This window comes from Schistosoma haematobium, chromosome 2 (assembly GCF_000699445.3).
Source record: "Schistosoma haematobium chromosome 2, whole genome shotgun sequence".
Taxonomy (NCBI): Eukaryota; Metazoa; Platyhelminthes; class Trematoda; order Strigeidida; family Schistosomatidae; genus Schistosoma; species Schistosoma haematobium.
The window spans coordinates 37,770,219-37,784,841 of NC_067197.1; the positions used below are offsets into that span (position 1 = coordinate 37,770,219).

The following is a 14,623-nucleotide window of genomic DNA, read 5'->3' on the forward strand; positions in this document are numbered from 1 at the left end:
AACAGATGTCCAATCCTCCTGGTCTCCAACGATTATTTAATTAAGATCATTTCGTGAAGTAAACTATATATACTGCACAACTGAACGCAAAGTAAGCAAAACAGTATTAAATCTAGCTTACCTGAAATCGATTTAATGATCTTGATCTAGTCACTGGTGATGGACTTCTATGACGAGATCGTGTTATACTTTCTAACTCTTGACGTAGTAAATCTCTTTCAACACGTAGTTCTTGGACTTGTTGTTCAAGCTGAAAGTGCAAATAGTTAGTTAATCAGTGATGTTAAAACATATAATTTGTAATATATAGAAGTAAATATTATATTACCTAATGCTTACAAAACAGTGAGGGAAAGAAAGTTTGAATTAAATAGGAAAAAAATATAATAGTTCATACTTTTTCGACCACGTCAATCATTAAATAAGTGTCTTTTAAAAATGAATTGGTCTAAGATTTTCGTTTAAAATCACTAGAAAATTAACAGGAAGATAACAAATAACCTAAAACTCTTCAATACACTTAAGAGTTGTTACTCTCCTAAAGATGAAATCCAAAAGTTATACATCGTGTTTAATCAATATTTCAGTCATATACATTATGCTTTATATATATAACATTAAAGCAGAGTGGTTTCTTCGTAGTGTGTTTATCGTACTGATATTCATTCATTACATCAAAATATTACAGATACACTGTTTTAATCAAGCTATAAATAAGCGTTTTAGTGACTTTTATCATTCATTATTCGACATATTCAGCCACGAACTTTACTTTGCTCATATTTAAGCGATACTGAAAACGTCCAATACTTGACCAATTTATTAATTCAGTTTGATGAAATTCTAATTAATGTCGAAGGATTGGATGTTACAAAGTTATTCAGGAAAACGGCACTGAAGCACCGAACATAATTCTTTAGAATGTTTTTCAATAGTTGAGATCATGAGTCAGTTGAAGCTAGACCACCATGGAAAACCTGAGGGCAATGGACGGCCGTTAGGTCCTGGGTTCAAATACCACGAGGCGGGATCGTGGATGCGCACTGCTGAAGAGTCCCACAATAGGACGAAGCGGCCTTCCAGTGCTTCCAGGTTTTCCATGGTGGTCTAGCTTCAATTGACTCATTATCTCAACTATTGAAATTACTAAAATCTCCACAAAACCCCGTTCTGATAGAATGTTTTTGTTTTATCTTGTGGCCTCAGTGTCCTCTTGATGTATGACGTAACGATACCGCCAATTAGAGAACAGTGAATTATCGATCGGACCAAGGACGCATAAAATCTGTGCGAGCACTCTACAGTCCTTATTGGTCCTGCTTTCCGCCTAACCAGCCAGTTAAGTCCAGAACACAGATCTCAGTCTCTGTGATATGAATTATTTATTTCAAACATACTGGGTTTATATACTAACCAGACAGACCACGTCGTACCATAAACTAGGAAACAACATTTGTACAAGATTTGGCTAAATGTGGCTGTGAATGTGGGAGGCAGTGACTAATCGACAGGGCATAATACAAGAATGGTAAATCATATGACAACAGTTCATAGGTCAAAATTATGCTCATAATAGGAGGGATATTAATATGAATAGTTTAGTTATTTAACAATTATACGATAAAAATATACGTATAGTATTGGCCCATAAATGGATCCCAAACGTTACCACTCATTATGTTTATCGGAACATAACAGTTTTAATATTACCCTGTCGAATATATTCGTTCTTCATTGTAGTATATATATATATATATATATATATATATATATATATATATATATAGAGAGAGAGAGAGAGAGAGAGAGAGAGGGAGGGAGAGAGAGATTATTAAGAATCTCTACAAAAAGAAATTCCATCCTTTTTTGGTTGAATATCAAGTTATCACAATTTCCTACCACTTTCATAATTATGCCCTTTGATGTACTCTTTTCATTTCTACGATGCAAATATGCTCATAATGTTAGAAAAAATAATTAACCATAGAAAAATGGATGTTCAAAATATAAAAAAGTTTGTCATTGTCTTATAGAATTTTAATCGATTGATTGGTTTTATCACTTATTGATTTAATATAATGAGCGAATAAGATCTGGTTTTTAAAGTCACGCTATAAACCAAAGTTGGGTAATAGAAAAGTGAAAGTATAAACGAACTATAACGAATGAACAGTTAGTTTGTTTAAGCATTGTCACTGCCCACATTTGTCAGATAACTGGGTTATTTTAACGATTAATAGATAAAAATGATCTGTGATCACTCTTTTCTCAGTAAGCATACGATCCTATGAATCTCATCTTATAACTACTTGCAGAATCATTCTTTAGGAGAATGAATTGTTGAGTAAATTAAAAGGTAATCTATATCATAACCTTTCTTGCAAGACATTATAAATCATTTAAAATGACTTTCCATTATCCAATTCAATTGGAATTAAGCACTTAGAGTTTTATAGTCCTGGCATAAATACAAATTTTACTGAGCTAATGTAAAGTAACTAACCCATCTTCATTCTTCACATATATGATAGCTGATTTTCTACTAATGCCCATAAGTTAAGTGAATAACCAAAATAAAGGCTTCCAATTCTGCTTTACTAAAAGCATTCAATCTCATCTACATCAGATAACATATCATAAAAGATTCTGGCAGCCATGCGCAACCAATTTATGTATGGTTGACGACCTCATTATTGTTTATTTTTGTATAATATCTATAATCCGTCTTGTAGTATCAATAATATTAATTTAAATTAGTTGAAGTCATTGAAGCACAAAAGAGTCTCTTTAATTAAACTCAATACATTTTACTTAGCAAAACTCCCAGTTGAATTCCTAACCAATAGCATTGTTGAGTTTTATATCGATTTAAATGATAATATCGCACCTATATACTATTTTGAGGGCTATAAACTCTATTGTCGAGTGATTTTTATGTTCCAATGAAAGCTGTTAAATACATTTACATCTTAAGACAGTCACTAAAACAAAATGTAGAAAATATTCCAACTTTTTTTACTCAAAATACCTTATTATTAAAATGCTAATGATACTATGTCAAAATGAACTAGTGTCTAGTATTATAAGCAATGATGGACAGTGGCTAGCAGCAGAATCCAGGACGCATGTTTCGTCCCATTTAAGACTCATCAGATGGATGTAGGCGCATCTGAGTTGATGTTCACTCCGAGAGTCATACCTAGTACTGTTCGCTTCAAATGTCATCGTATAATCTACTTACTACTGAGTCCTGATAACCACTGGCTTGTGCAATGAGGTGAAACTTGAATTCACTTGGTATTGTTTATTAGAATATTCCCATTGAATTTTAGGACTGCGATTGATCAGTCTCTTATTGGCATAAGTGCATACTGTGTGTATTGCCCCCAAATGCCCTGGTATGACCAAGAGTGGGGCGGGCTCGCCCTCCCTCTCGAAATACTCTGACATGGTCACGCGTATACAGCCTCTGTCAGGGAAGTCCTACTCACTGCCTTCTCGTGGCGGGGGTGTTGTTTACGAAAATGCGAGAACGAAAAACGAATGTCCGGCACTTTAACCGGATCCCAAACCAATGGTGCACATGGGCTTCAGTATCCTGTCGGAACAAATGGCGTATGAACCAATTTTCGGTCACCGGCTACCATGGGACTGCATCTCCTCACGATGCTCCACTGCCTTGTAGGTCAGACCTTCAGGTCAAAGGCTCGGGGTGTAGCCCCGTAAGAAAACCACCTGCTTCTGTCTGGGCACCCGGGTAGTATCACAGTCCACACACAATTATGATGAACTGTCTATATTTATGGAAAATACTCTTCTTGCTGCGCTTAACAATCAAAATGACTCACATTATTATTATTACTATTATTGTTATTTACTACGTCATTTAATCACTCTTTTATTCTCACTCTGTCTATCCTCATTTTTCGACTTAAACAACAGCTTTCCTATGGTGAAAATTCGGCTCTATCTCATCGTTCTCGAGCCACTGTCCGGTTGAAAACTGTATGTTACTACCGAATATGAGTACTGAAGCGGTTTTTCTGAAACCACAGGCACCATTCAAACTGGCTGCCTTCAGCGTTCGCACACTTATGCAGGTTGGACAACAGATAGGGCTGGCTATGTCTTTGGAAAGTCTTCATATCGATGTCTGCTGTCTATCCGAGACCCGTATTCAAGACTCAGGTGAAGTACTACAAATTCGCTTTCCATCTGCCGCTTCAAAAAGTTTGTTTCACGTGCGTTTATCCGGAGACCTTGTGGCATCTTCGTCTGGTCTTGCTGGCGTTGATGTCGCACTAAGAGCTAGAGCTGAGGCAGCACTAGTCAATTGGATCCCCATTAATAGTCGGTTATGTGCTGTTAGATTACAAAAGTTCCATCAAAGTGGGAAGAAATCGGCGTGAGAAACGATGTCTTTTCGTCTTCTCCACCTATGCCCCGACAGATTGCAGGCCGAATGCAATCAAGGATGAATTCTATCACCAGTTAACTGTTCTTCTCCAGAAAGTGCGTTCGACAGATATTGTAGTGCTAGCCGGAGACTTGAATGCTCAGGTCAGGCGTCTAGGCACAGAAGAGAGTCGTTTAGGTGGCCGATGGGGACTCGTTGGTCGCAGGTCAGATAACGGGGACCGTCTACTGCAACTTTGCACAGACCACAACCTGTTTCTGGCTAGCACTAACTTTCGGCACAGTCATCGCCGATGTGCCACCTGGCGTTCTCCCTCTGCATCTCAAGCCTGGACTCAGATTAGTCACATCGCGATCAGCTACCGCTGGTGTGGTTGTGTACAAGACTGCCGCTCCTTTTGGAGTACCTATCTGAACTCTGACCATGCCTTGGTCTGCGCCAATCTTACCTTACTTTTCAGTGGACAACGAAGTGACCGCCACCAACGGATTGATGTTAGCAAGCTGGTTGCAACTTCTGTTGCAAGTAAGTATCGAACCGAGCTAGCTTCTAGGCTAGCTACCATTCCATCGAAAAGTATAGATGAGCATTGGTTGCAATTGCACGACGCCATGAAAATGTCGGGTACAGTCAGTTGTAGGTTCGCGAAACGTCCCGCTTATAAGCACTGGGTTTCTTCAGGTTCCTTACAATTCATTGAAGCCTGTCGGTCTACTCCGGATGACCGTGAGTTTGACCATAAACGAAGGATGTTACGTAAGGAAATTGGGCAAAGCTTGCGTAAGGACCGAGAAGCCTGGTGGTCGGAGCGTGCTAATGAGCTGGAAGCAGCAGCTGCATCTGGTAATTACCGGAAGCTCTTCCAACTCATCCGAGCCACTAACAACAAGAAGTCTGGTGTGAGTGAAACAATCTGCGAGGATGATGGGATGCCAATCACTAACATCCATCGACGTCTTGGACGATGGGCAGAATTTTTCGAAGGGCAGTTCAACTGGCCTGCTGCTCCGGCAACATCGGTCAGACTGTCCTGCCCTCCATGGCCGGTGACGACTGATCCACCAAATGAGGAGGAAGTCCGCAAGGAACTCCAACTCTTGAAGCGTTACAAATCACCTGGCCCAGATGACTTACCTCCGGCTCTTTTTAAAGATGGTGGTGACTTTCTGACTAAGGAATTGACGACGTTGTTTACAAAGGTTTGGGAACTAGAGAGTGCACCAACGTCATAGAATGAGTCGATAGTTATCCCTATCTTTAAAAATGGTTCACGTCGTTCCTGTAACAACCATCGGCAGATAAGTCTACTTCCCATTGCGTCCAAGCTATTGGCTTCCGTCATACTTCGTAGGCTGTTCAAAACTCCAGAAAGATTGACTCGCGTGGATCAGGCTGGTTTTCGTTCTGGTCAAGGATGTATTGATCACATCTTCACTCTCCGCCAAATGTTAGAACACCATCATACTCATCACAGACCAACAATCGTAGTGTTTCTCGACATCAGGGCTGCCTTCGATTCGTTGGGCAGGACTGTTCTCTGGGATTGTCTATTGAAGAAGGGTGTGCCTGAGAAGTTCATTAACATCCTAAAGGCCCTATATACAAACATCTCAGATAGAGTGAGGGCATACAACCACCTTTCTCCATTGTTCCATTCAAGCAGAGGGGTTAGACAGGGTTGCCCAATCTCACCATTCCTCTTCAACTTTGCCATCGATGACATTCTGGAAACAGCTCTGATGGATGTAAGTAATGGTGGTGTGGATCTGTTGCCTGGAGAAAGATTTCTCGACCTTGAGTATACGGATGATATTGTTTTACTGTGCAATAATGCCCAAGGCATGCAATCCGCACATAATCAGTTGGCAATCAATGTCCGTAGGTACGGTATGTGCCTTGCACCTTCGAAGTGAAAAGTACTTCTACAAGACTGGCAGGATTCTAATCCTGTACTCATCCTGCATGGTGAGCAGATAGAAGTAGTCGAGAAGTTCGTGTATCTGCGTAGCTGCATAAGTGCTGGTGGTGGTGGCGTGAGTGATGAGATCAATGCACGTATAGTGAAAGCCAGAGTGGATTATGCCAATCTGAGCCATCTTTGGCGCCTTCGTGATGTTAGTCTGGCCTTAAAATGTCGGATCTAAAATGCGTCGGTGAGAGTAGTTTTTTTTCTCTATGCTTGTGAAACCTGGTCTCTCCGAGTTGAGGACGTTAGACGACTCTCTGTGTTTGATCATCGTTGTCTCCGAAGGATTGCTGACATCTAGTGGCAACATCATGTTAGTAATGCGGAGGTTCGGCATCGTGTGTTCGAGTACAGAGACGATAATTCAATTGGTGTCACCATCTTGAAACACCGACTTCGGTGGCTTGGACATGTTCTCCAAATGTCGTCCCAGAGAATTCCACGTCGTGCATTATTTGCCGACTCTGGGACTGGTTGGAAGAAGCGGAGAGGTGGTCAGTGCATGCCATGGTGTCGTGGCATGAAAGGAAGCTGCATGGGGCTGGCTTCTGTTGGTCCTTCACGACTCCCTGGTAGGGGTCCGAGAGATGGTGCAACACAGTGGCTAGAGACGTTATCAGATATGGCTCAGAATAGAAGCCAGTGGCGATCTTGCTGTAACCTTCTTTTACTTTCTTCATAAAAAGTGGTTGTATCTTCCTTAACTGATTGTGCGTTTCCGTTTCACCCATTATTATTATTACACTACCTTACACTAATCTGTACGTTATTGTTTTTTGTTATTCTTTTACGCTCCTTACTCTTTTTCCTTTTTCTCTCCAATTTCCCATTGTTTTTTGTGGCGCACATATATTTGGTGCCCTATTGTACCAATATTTATGTGTTCAAATAAATAAATAAATTGCCTCGATATTGCTTTATTTCATTATAAGGAATGATGTATAGTGGCTAGCAGTTGACCTCTGTAGCTGAGTGGATAACGTGATGATTTTTGAAGGGTAAGGTGTTGGGTTCGATTCCCAGAGTGAACACCAACTCTGGGATGCAATTACATCCAGCTGAAAAGTCCCAAATATGACGAAACGCGTGCCCTGGATTATACTGCTAGCTACTATCTTTGCTTATAATGCTTGTAAATTAATGCAATATTGAGAGAATCCGTACAAAATGCACGAATGTCAATAAGAGATTGATCACCTGCAGTCCTAAACATCAATAGAAAGATTCAAGTAAACAATACCAAGTGAATTTAATGTTTCTATTAATTTTTCTTTGAATTTTTAGAAGTTTATATTACTATTGTCTAAGGACTGTTATAAGTTTCATAGACAACTTGGAGTACAAACAGGAACATATACACACTAGGTCTCATGAAAATCTAACTATTATATAACATTGAAAGAGCTCACTAGCACATATTAGTCCATTAATATCCTTTAGTATGATGCCTCATCAAATCGGGTGTTCAAATATAGAGTAATATTTAACTTTTTTGTATCACACTTGTTTGAAATATCAACAATTAACAAGTGATCTAACTTATTCATAACAAATACCTTAGTAGAACTGAGAGCTTTGATACAGTTTTAATTTGATATTTTTAACTAAAATAAATACAAAAGTTTGCGGAAAAATCTACCGTTAATAAGACATTTAATACATCATTCTCTAAACTAAGTAATCGAATATATAAATCATATTTTGACATATTCAGTAGTGAATACAAACCACATCAAATTTCGTATTTCACTATAAAACATTAATCATGTTATTAAATTGCAGATGAATACTATATACCTTAGTTCATCTTCAGTTTATATTAAACTTATTATAACAATAGTTGATCAAATGTGCTCTTCAAATGCAAGATAATTAGCTACTGTTTAGTTGTTTTTTTTTTCCCTTTTTTTCATTGTATCATTGCTTTGCATTTAGAAGCTTACTTTTATTGTTTACAACCTAACTAACAGTATTTGTAAAATGTTTATTATTAGTAACAGATGTTCAGTTAAAAGTAGTTATTCAAAGTATTTAAGCAATCACTCATGTATGAAAAGTGGATAAGAGTATAATTTGTGTAAATACAGTCTATTCGGTAAACTTGTGAACTTTAGGGATAAAGCTCTAATTGTACGTTATGATTTGGCATAACCTTGGTGGTTTGACATTACGTAACTACTAATTAATGTAATTTTTAATTTCTTTATAATTATAACAATTATTGAGACTTTCTAATTTTTATTGCTCATTACTGTCCTATGTGTACATGTGAAATTGTTTACTGAATAACCATAGTCCTTTACAATCCTTCTCTACTCATCAGACATAACAGCCCTCGAAAATTATGTTCATTATTGAAATACAAAATAGCCATGCGAAGGTGGTATATAAATAACATGGAGACAATAGGGTAGTTGAAGAGCCTGAATTCTGAGAACTTCTATGAGTGTTTTTGAAGAACAAAAACTTACTGTATTCCTATGAATGAGGGTAGTATATTTATTGAACGGTATCAAACTAACATACTGCGAAATTTTACAAAATAAAATCTTTATTCTATCAATTCGATTATTTATTGAATAAACTATATATAGACCAGTAAAATTATTTACTTTTCTTTGTTTTGCATCTTTTAAAGAACCACCTAATTTACTTGGTGTTGTTGTATGTTGTCCAGTAGGTGGTTTACTTTTCAATCGACTACTTGTTGTTGTACGTCCAATCCCACTACCTTCAGTTCCACTTGTTAATGAAGGATAATTTAACATTTGTTGCAATATTTCCACTTGTCCACGCCAATAATCACGATCTGCTTCAATTCCAGATATAAATTCATCTAATTGACTGATACGTTTAGTTCGACCATCGCTTGTACCACCATGTCGTTTAAGTCTTTCTAATTCCAGAACTAGAGCTCGTTCTAAAATAATAATTTTTTAAAAAGTTTGAGAAATGAAAAATGGTGACGCACTGAAAAAAAGGAAATATCGTCGATACATATAATTAATCTTAGATTTATAGATAGAGAAACTCCGCTTGTAGCTCTTCTAGGGCTGCTGCCGGTCCCAAGTTCGGGTAAAGGAGGGGAATTGGGTACGGAGTTGACAATCCCATCCAGCAGAAAAAAGCCTTGATAAAAATACGCTAACTAGATTAAACATATAGACGAACAACAATGCCAATACCTGAAAGGTTATTTAATTTTCAATATAATTCACAGATCAAGACTTGATACTCAGGCGATTTAGTTTTCGAAAATCAACATATTTTGTTTACATATTTTTATATATGATTTTCATCATTTCATTCCAAACATGAAAGTAAGCTTAACACAGTTCAATAGAGTCATTTGGAAATCAGCTTAGAAACATAAGTTGAATGACCTTGCAATAATCTGAGTGCAATAGTGCTGTGGTGTATGCTACTTATGCTGACACATATGAGTAGTACCTAGCATGAATCTGTAGTAGAATACATGTTAATATAAAATGAAGAAGATTGGATTGAAGAGAACATAAAGGGCAATAGAATTGAGAGAATCATAAACCATGTAAAGGACAATTGATGGACGATGTGCATATCATTTAACGTATATATATATTTAACGTATACTTTTCATTTTTTGCTAAAGTATTCTGTAATTTTGTATTGAACAATAAATTGATCTTTATCACGTGAATTTTCGTTTACTACAGTACTCTACAATCGTACTGACTAATTACGTTTATGTTACATTGTTGAATTTCCTATTACAACTATACACAATATATGTATGCAATTAGCATAATGTTATTAAGATACAACACAACCAGTTCCCTTACTCAATTTACACAAACAATCACAAGATTTGAAGAGTAAAATGAATTCAAGCTAATTTCTCATTAGCTGTAAATAAGTCAAAATTACAAAAAAAAATAATCTCCACAACCCTATACCGATAAAGCAATTATAAACAAATGTTTAGGATAAACTAGCTCGTACAGTTGAAACAGAACTGAAAATAATCATCAGAATTGAACACACAATACATTGATTGAAAACTTGTATTTATATGTTGAAATGTGACAATGAATAGTAGAGTGGTTGATACGATAGTTACTAATAATCAAAATAGCGAAACATCGGATTACATGAAAGCAATCAAATAAATATATATATATTTTTTGTTTCTTGTTCTTCTATTTGGGATCCATTAAATAGAATGAGTTCGTTTTACTCTGTAAATTTTGTTATTCAAACATAAAACATTTGGTCAATAAACCGGAATCCAGTGGTTTATATGTTTAATATCAACCCAAATTTCATGAGTTCGATTCCAGGTTTAACCATAGATGCGCTCTTCTGAGTAGTCCCATGCTAGGAAGAGACATCTATCCAGTTCTTCGTCGTTTTTAATGTTCTTCCAACAAATATATGTCTTTGATGTATATTTTGTAATTAAAATGATACTGACAACTTAATTATGTTTTACACTGTCTTTTCCTAGATAGCATAATCAAATCTCTGCTTTTCGGTGCATAATAATGAGCGAAAAACTGTTATGACCTTGGATGTCTAACTTTTCTATCACGCGACTTATCAACCAATCAGGATCCGGCTTATACAATCTTCGCACTATGCCAAACCAATGACGTTCAACCGGTATGAGCAGTTTAGCGTCCTTATTGGTCCTATGTCCTCCTAACCCACAATACCAGCTTCTGTAATATGAATCGAATCGAATGGAATCGTTTATTTCAGACATACTCGGTTTATATATCAATCAGACAGACCACAATGTACCATAAAATAGAAAATAACACAGCCACAAAGTGGCTGTGAACGAGGGGGACAGTAATTAGTAGACTGAGCATAGCTTAAGAATCGTAAATCGTACAATAATAAAACGTAGGTCAAAATAAAGCTTATAATAAGAGGAATATAAATATACATAATCTAATTACTCAATAGTTTTACAATAAGAATATTTATAGAATATTAGTCCATTAATAGGCCTCGGAAGTTACCTGTAATTTAATCTTCACCGGGATATAACAAAAACCACATTCAGAATAGCTCAAAATCACTTAGTTGATTTACTTAGACCACTTATTCCTGTTAGGCAGTCGTAAAATATCCCTCGTTAAAGTCTAGAGGCCCATAAAATGTCAGTGAGTGTTTTATCCAGTCTGTGTTAAGAAGAGGTATCTCAGAAACATCTACGAAATTGATGTATATTTTGTCACGTTTCGATTGAATAATTATTTATCCCATTGCCATACTTGACATGTTTGCAGAATGTTCTAGATGACTAAGGTGGCATGAGTTTCTTTAAATACCCCTGGTTTTCTGATCATAGATACTGATATTGCGCTTCTTTTTCTCTGTTATATGAGTTGAGGTATAAAAGTAATCTAGCGTTGAAGAAACTGGATAGGAACTCAGTATTAAGTGTTCTAGTAGTAGACTTAACATATTTTATAACGACTTTGTGATGAATTTTCACCATTTTTTCAAAAATGTCAGTCTAGTGATTATGAATAAAACAAAAATTACGAACATCAACGACCTTTTATTTCTATTAGAAATCTACATACTATTTATCATATTAAGGAAGAATTAAGGTTACTAAGAAATTAGTTTCTCTCTCTGATTTTTTGAAAAAAATGGATCTAAAGAACCTGAATAGTATGATACGAAAACACTGATAGTCGAAAATTCTAAAATTACATTTGGTTCTATTCAGGAGATAGTGGATTCAAGACGGAAACGAGAAATTCATCAAAAATAGCTATCAGTATGGGGGTTGTGGAGATTATTGCGTTTCTGATTGAGATCATGAACCGATTGATATTAGACCACTGTTGGAAACCTGGAAGCAATGGACGGCCGTTTCGTTCTACTGTGGGACTCCTCATGAGGGGAATTCTCGGAGTTCTAGTGAGAAGCTGTGACCAGTGGAGCCAGTCCTTGTCGGGTAGAGTACAGGTATCTACCTCAATACAATGGAAGATGGTCGCTCAATCTCGTGGATTGGTTGATGTTAGACATTAACACCATTGGATGCCGGCTCAGTGGTCCAGTAGGTTAGGCGTTCACGCGCGACACTGAAGGCTCTGGGTTGGAATCCCACGAGCGGGATCGCGGATGCGCACTGCTGAGAAGTTCTACAGTGGGACGAAACAGCTTTCCAGTGCTTCCAAGTTTCCAACGGTGGTCTAACATCAATCGGTTCATGCTCTCAATCAAAAATAGCTATATTTTCCAATAGTAATAAGAAAGAAAGCCCGATGATCCTGAGATCTTAGATATCAATTTATTCGGCCTTCGTGATTATCCACGACAGGTACTCAATCGTCATGTAAGAACCTAAATATTTGAAGTTCATTTTAAAGATCTCAGTTTATATAATATAAACAAGTCCAATTCTTTTCTTTGTGGTGTATTTTACTTTCTCTGAGCTGGGTCATTTAATCATAAAGTCCTCATTGTCATTCTACCAAGTACAAGTTTTGTCTATAATGTTGTAAAGGTAGAACTATAAAAATTCCAGGATTATTCTGGTCAGTTCAGTGAACTCGATTCTACTAAAATCTTCCTCCTGAGTTAAGAATCTTCTCTACCATTTAAAGTCATAGTCATACATAAAAAGGTATCGGCTATTTCTACTTCATTTATTTGTTACCTTGTATCTTATCTATCAGTATTTATACTAACCATTTGAATCTTAATTTATCTGACCTGACTGACTTCAACAAGTGCATTACTTTTAAAAACTTTTAATCTAAAACTGATTTATCAGAAGGGGTTTTGTGGAGATTTTTAGTAATTTCAATAGTTGAAATCTTGAGTCATTTGAAGCTAGACCATCATGGAAAACGTGAAAGCACTGGACGGCCGTTTCGTCCTATCGTGGGACTTCTCAGCAGTGCGCATCCACGACCTCGCTCCCTGCGAGATGCGGATGCCGACTCAGTGTTCTAGTGTTTAAGTGCTCGCGCGCGAAACCAGTAGGTCCTGAGTTCAAATCTCGCAAGGATCGGGGTCGTGGATGCGCACTGCTGAGGAGTCCCATACTAGGACGAAACGGCCGTCCAGTGCTTCCAGGTTTTCCATGTTGGTCTAGCTTCAAATGACTCATGATCTCAACCAGTAAAACTGATTTCTTCAGCAAATGGATATTGAATTCAAGGTTAGGATAGTAATTTAAATAAAAGCAACATATTCCACATGTATATTTGAAGTAATAAAATTATTTTAAATAATGTAAAGAAATGTTGAATTTCTTTTTAAAGTAATACTATACCATTTGCAGTTAATTTTTCTATTCTTTGAGCTAAACGTTTTTTATCTTCTTCAGCGCGTAAAATAAGATTTCTCATATCACGTTCACTTGTATCCATTGTATGACATTTTTTCTGTGCATCGGATAAGTTACGTTCTAGATTTTCTCTTTCCTAATAATTAAAAGTGTAAGCGTTTTCAAATATATAATAAATGCCATAATAATAGATAACTTGTTATATCTAACATTCATACAATAAATAGAAAATGACTAATAAATATAGGATTACATAATGGATACATGCTTATAACTATGTAAGACAAACAATTAAGTAATGAGAAAATAATAAATCTAAACAGAGTTAAAATAGTGAATGTACGATTCATTGGTATAAAGGATTGACTTGCAGAGTCTGTTATTATGTTAAGCCCATATACCTTATTCTAGCTTTCAAACAGCCCATTCTATTCATCCTACTTGAGTCACATTCTGACCTTGTTAATTATTCGCTTATCAATCTTGATTGTTTTTATATGAGCGCATAGGTGTGTACATTTCTTATCCCATTACACATCACATGTTTGTAACTTACTTTTGTTTAACTATAAATATTGATTAACGCTTGGTTAAATGGGGAGTTGGCTTACCAGCCGTCTCCACTCGGCGTCGTTTCTCTTTCTATTCCATTCGCTTTATATACAAAATATATGCATTCACAAGTCCATTCTCGTTATTCGACTTGTTTATTGACTAACGCGATTTAAGTCGATGATTATATACGAGGATAGGCGATAACAAACATTCATACGATCTAATTGGAGTCAGATCCACGGGCCACTAAAGACTATCAAGTCATGAATGAGTTCTAACTAGTCTCTGATTCCTGAAACTGTGTAACTCAAGTAAAAACATTAGCTCTGAAAATACTAAATGTAAGTTATAACCCAATGCATAATCCTTTATGGCATTTTTAAAT

At 36.6% G+C, this 14,623-nt stretch overlaps 1 protein-coding gene across 1 annotated transcript in view; it reads right to left on the reverse strand.

Annotated features, from left to right (window-relative positions):
* The window catches only part of TSGA10_1 (testis specific 10), an 88,561-nt gene that overhangs the window by 41,462 nt on the left and 32,476 nt on the right, over positions 1-14,623 (reverse strand). Inside the window, exons 4-6 of the mRNA XM_035733114.2 lie at positions 13,669-13,819; positions 8,996-9,303; positions 122-250 (exon numbers count right to left, since the gene is read on the reverse strand). Of these exons, the coding sequence (XP_035589570.1) occupies positions 122-250; positions 8,996-9,303; positions 13,669-13,819 (588 nt within the window). The remainder of the gene's footprint in view (positions 1-121; positions 251-8,995; positions 9,304-13,668; positions 13,820-14,623) is intronic.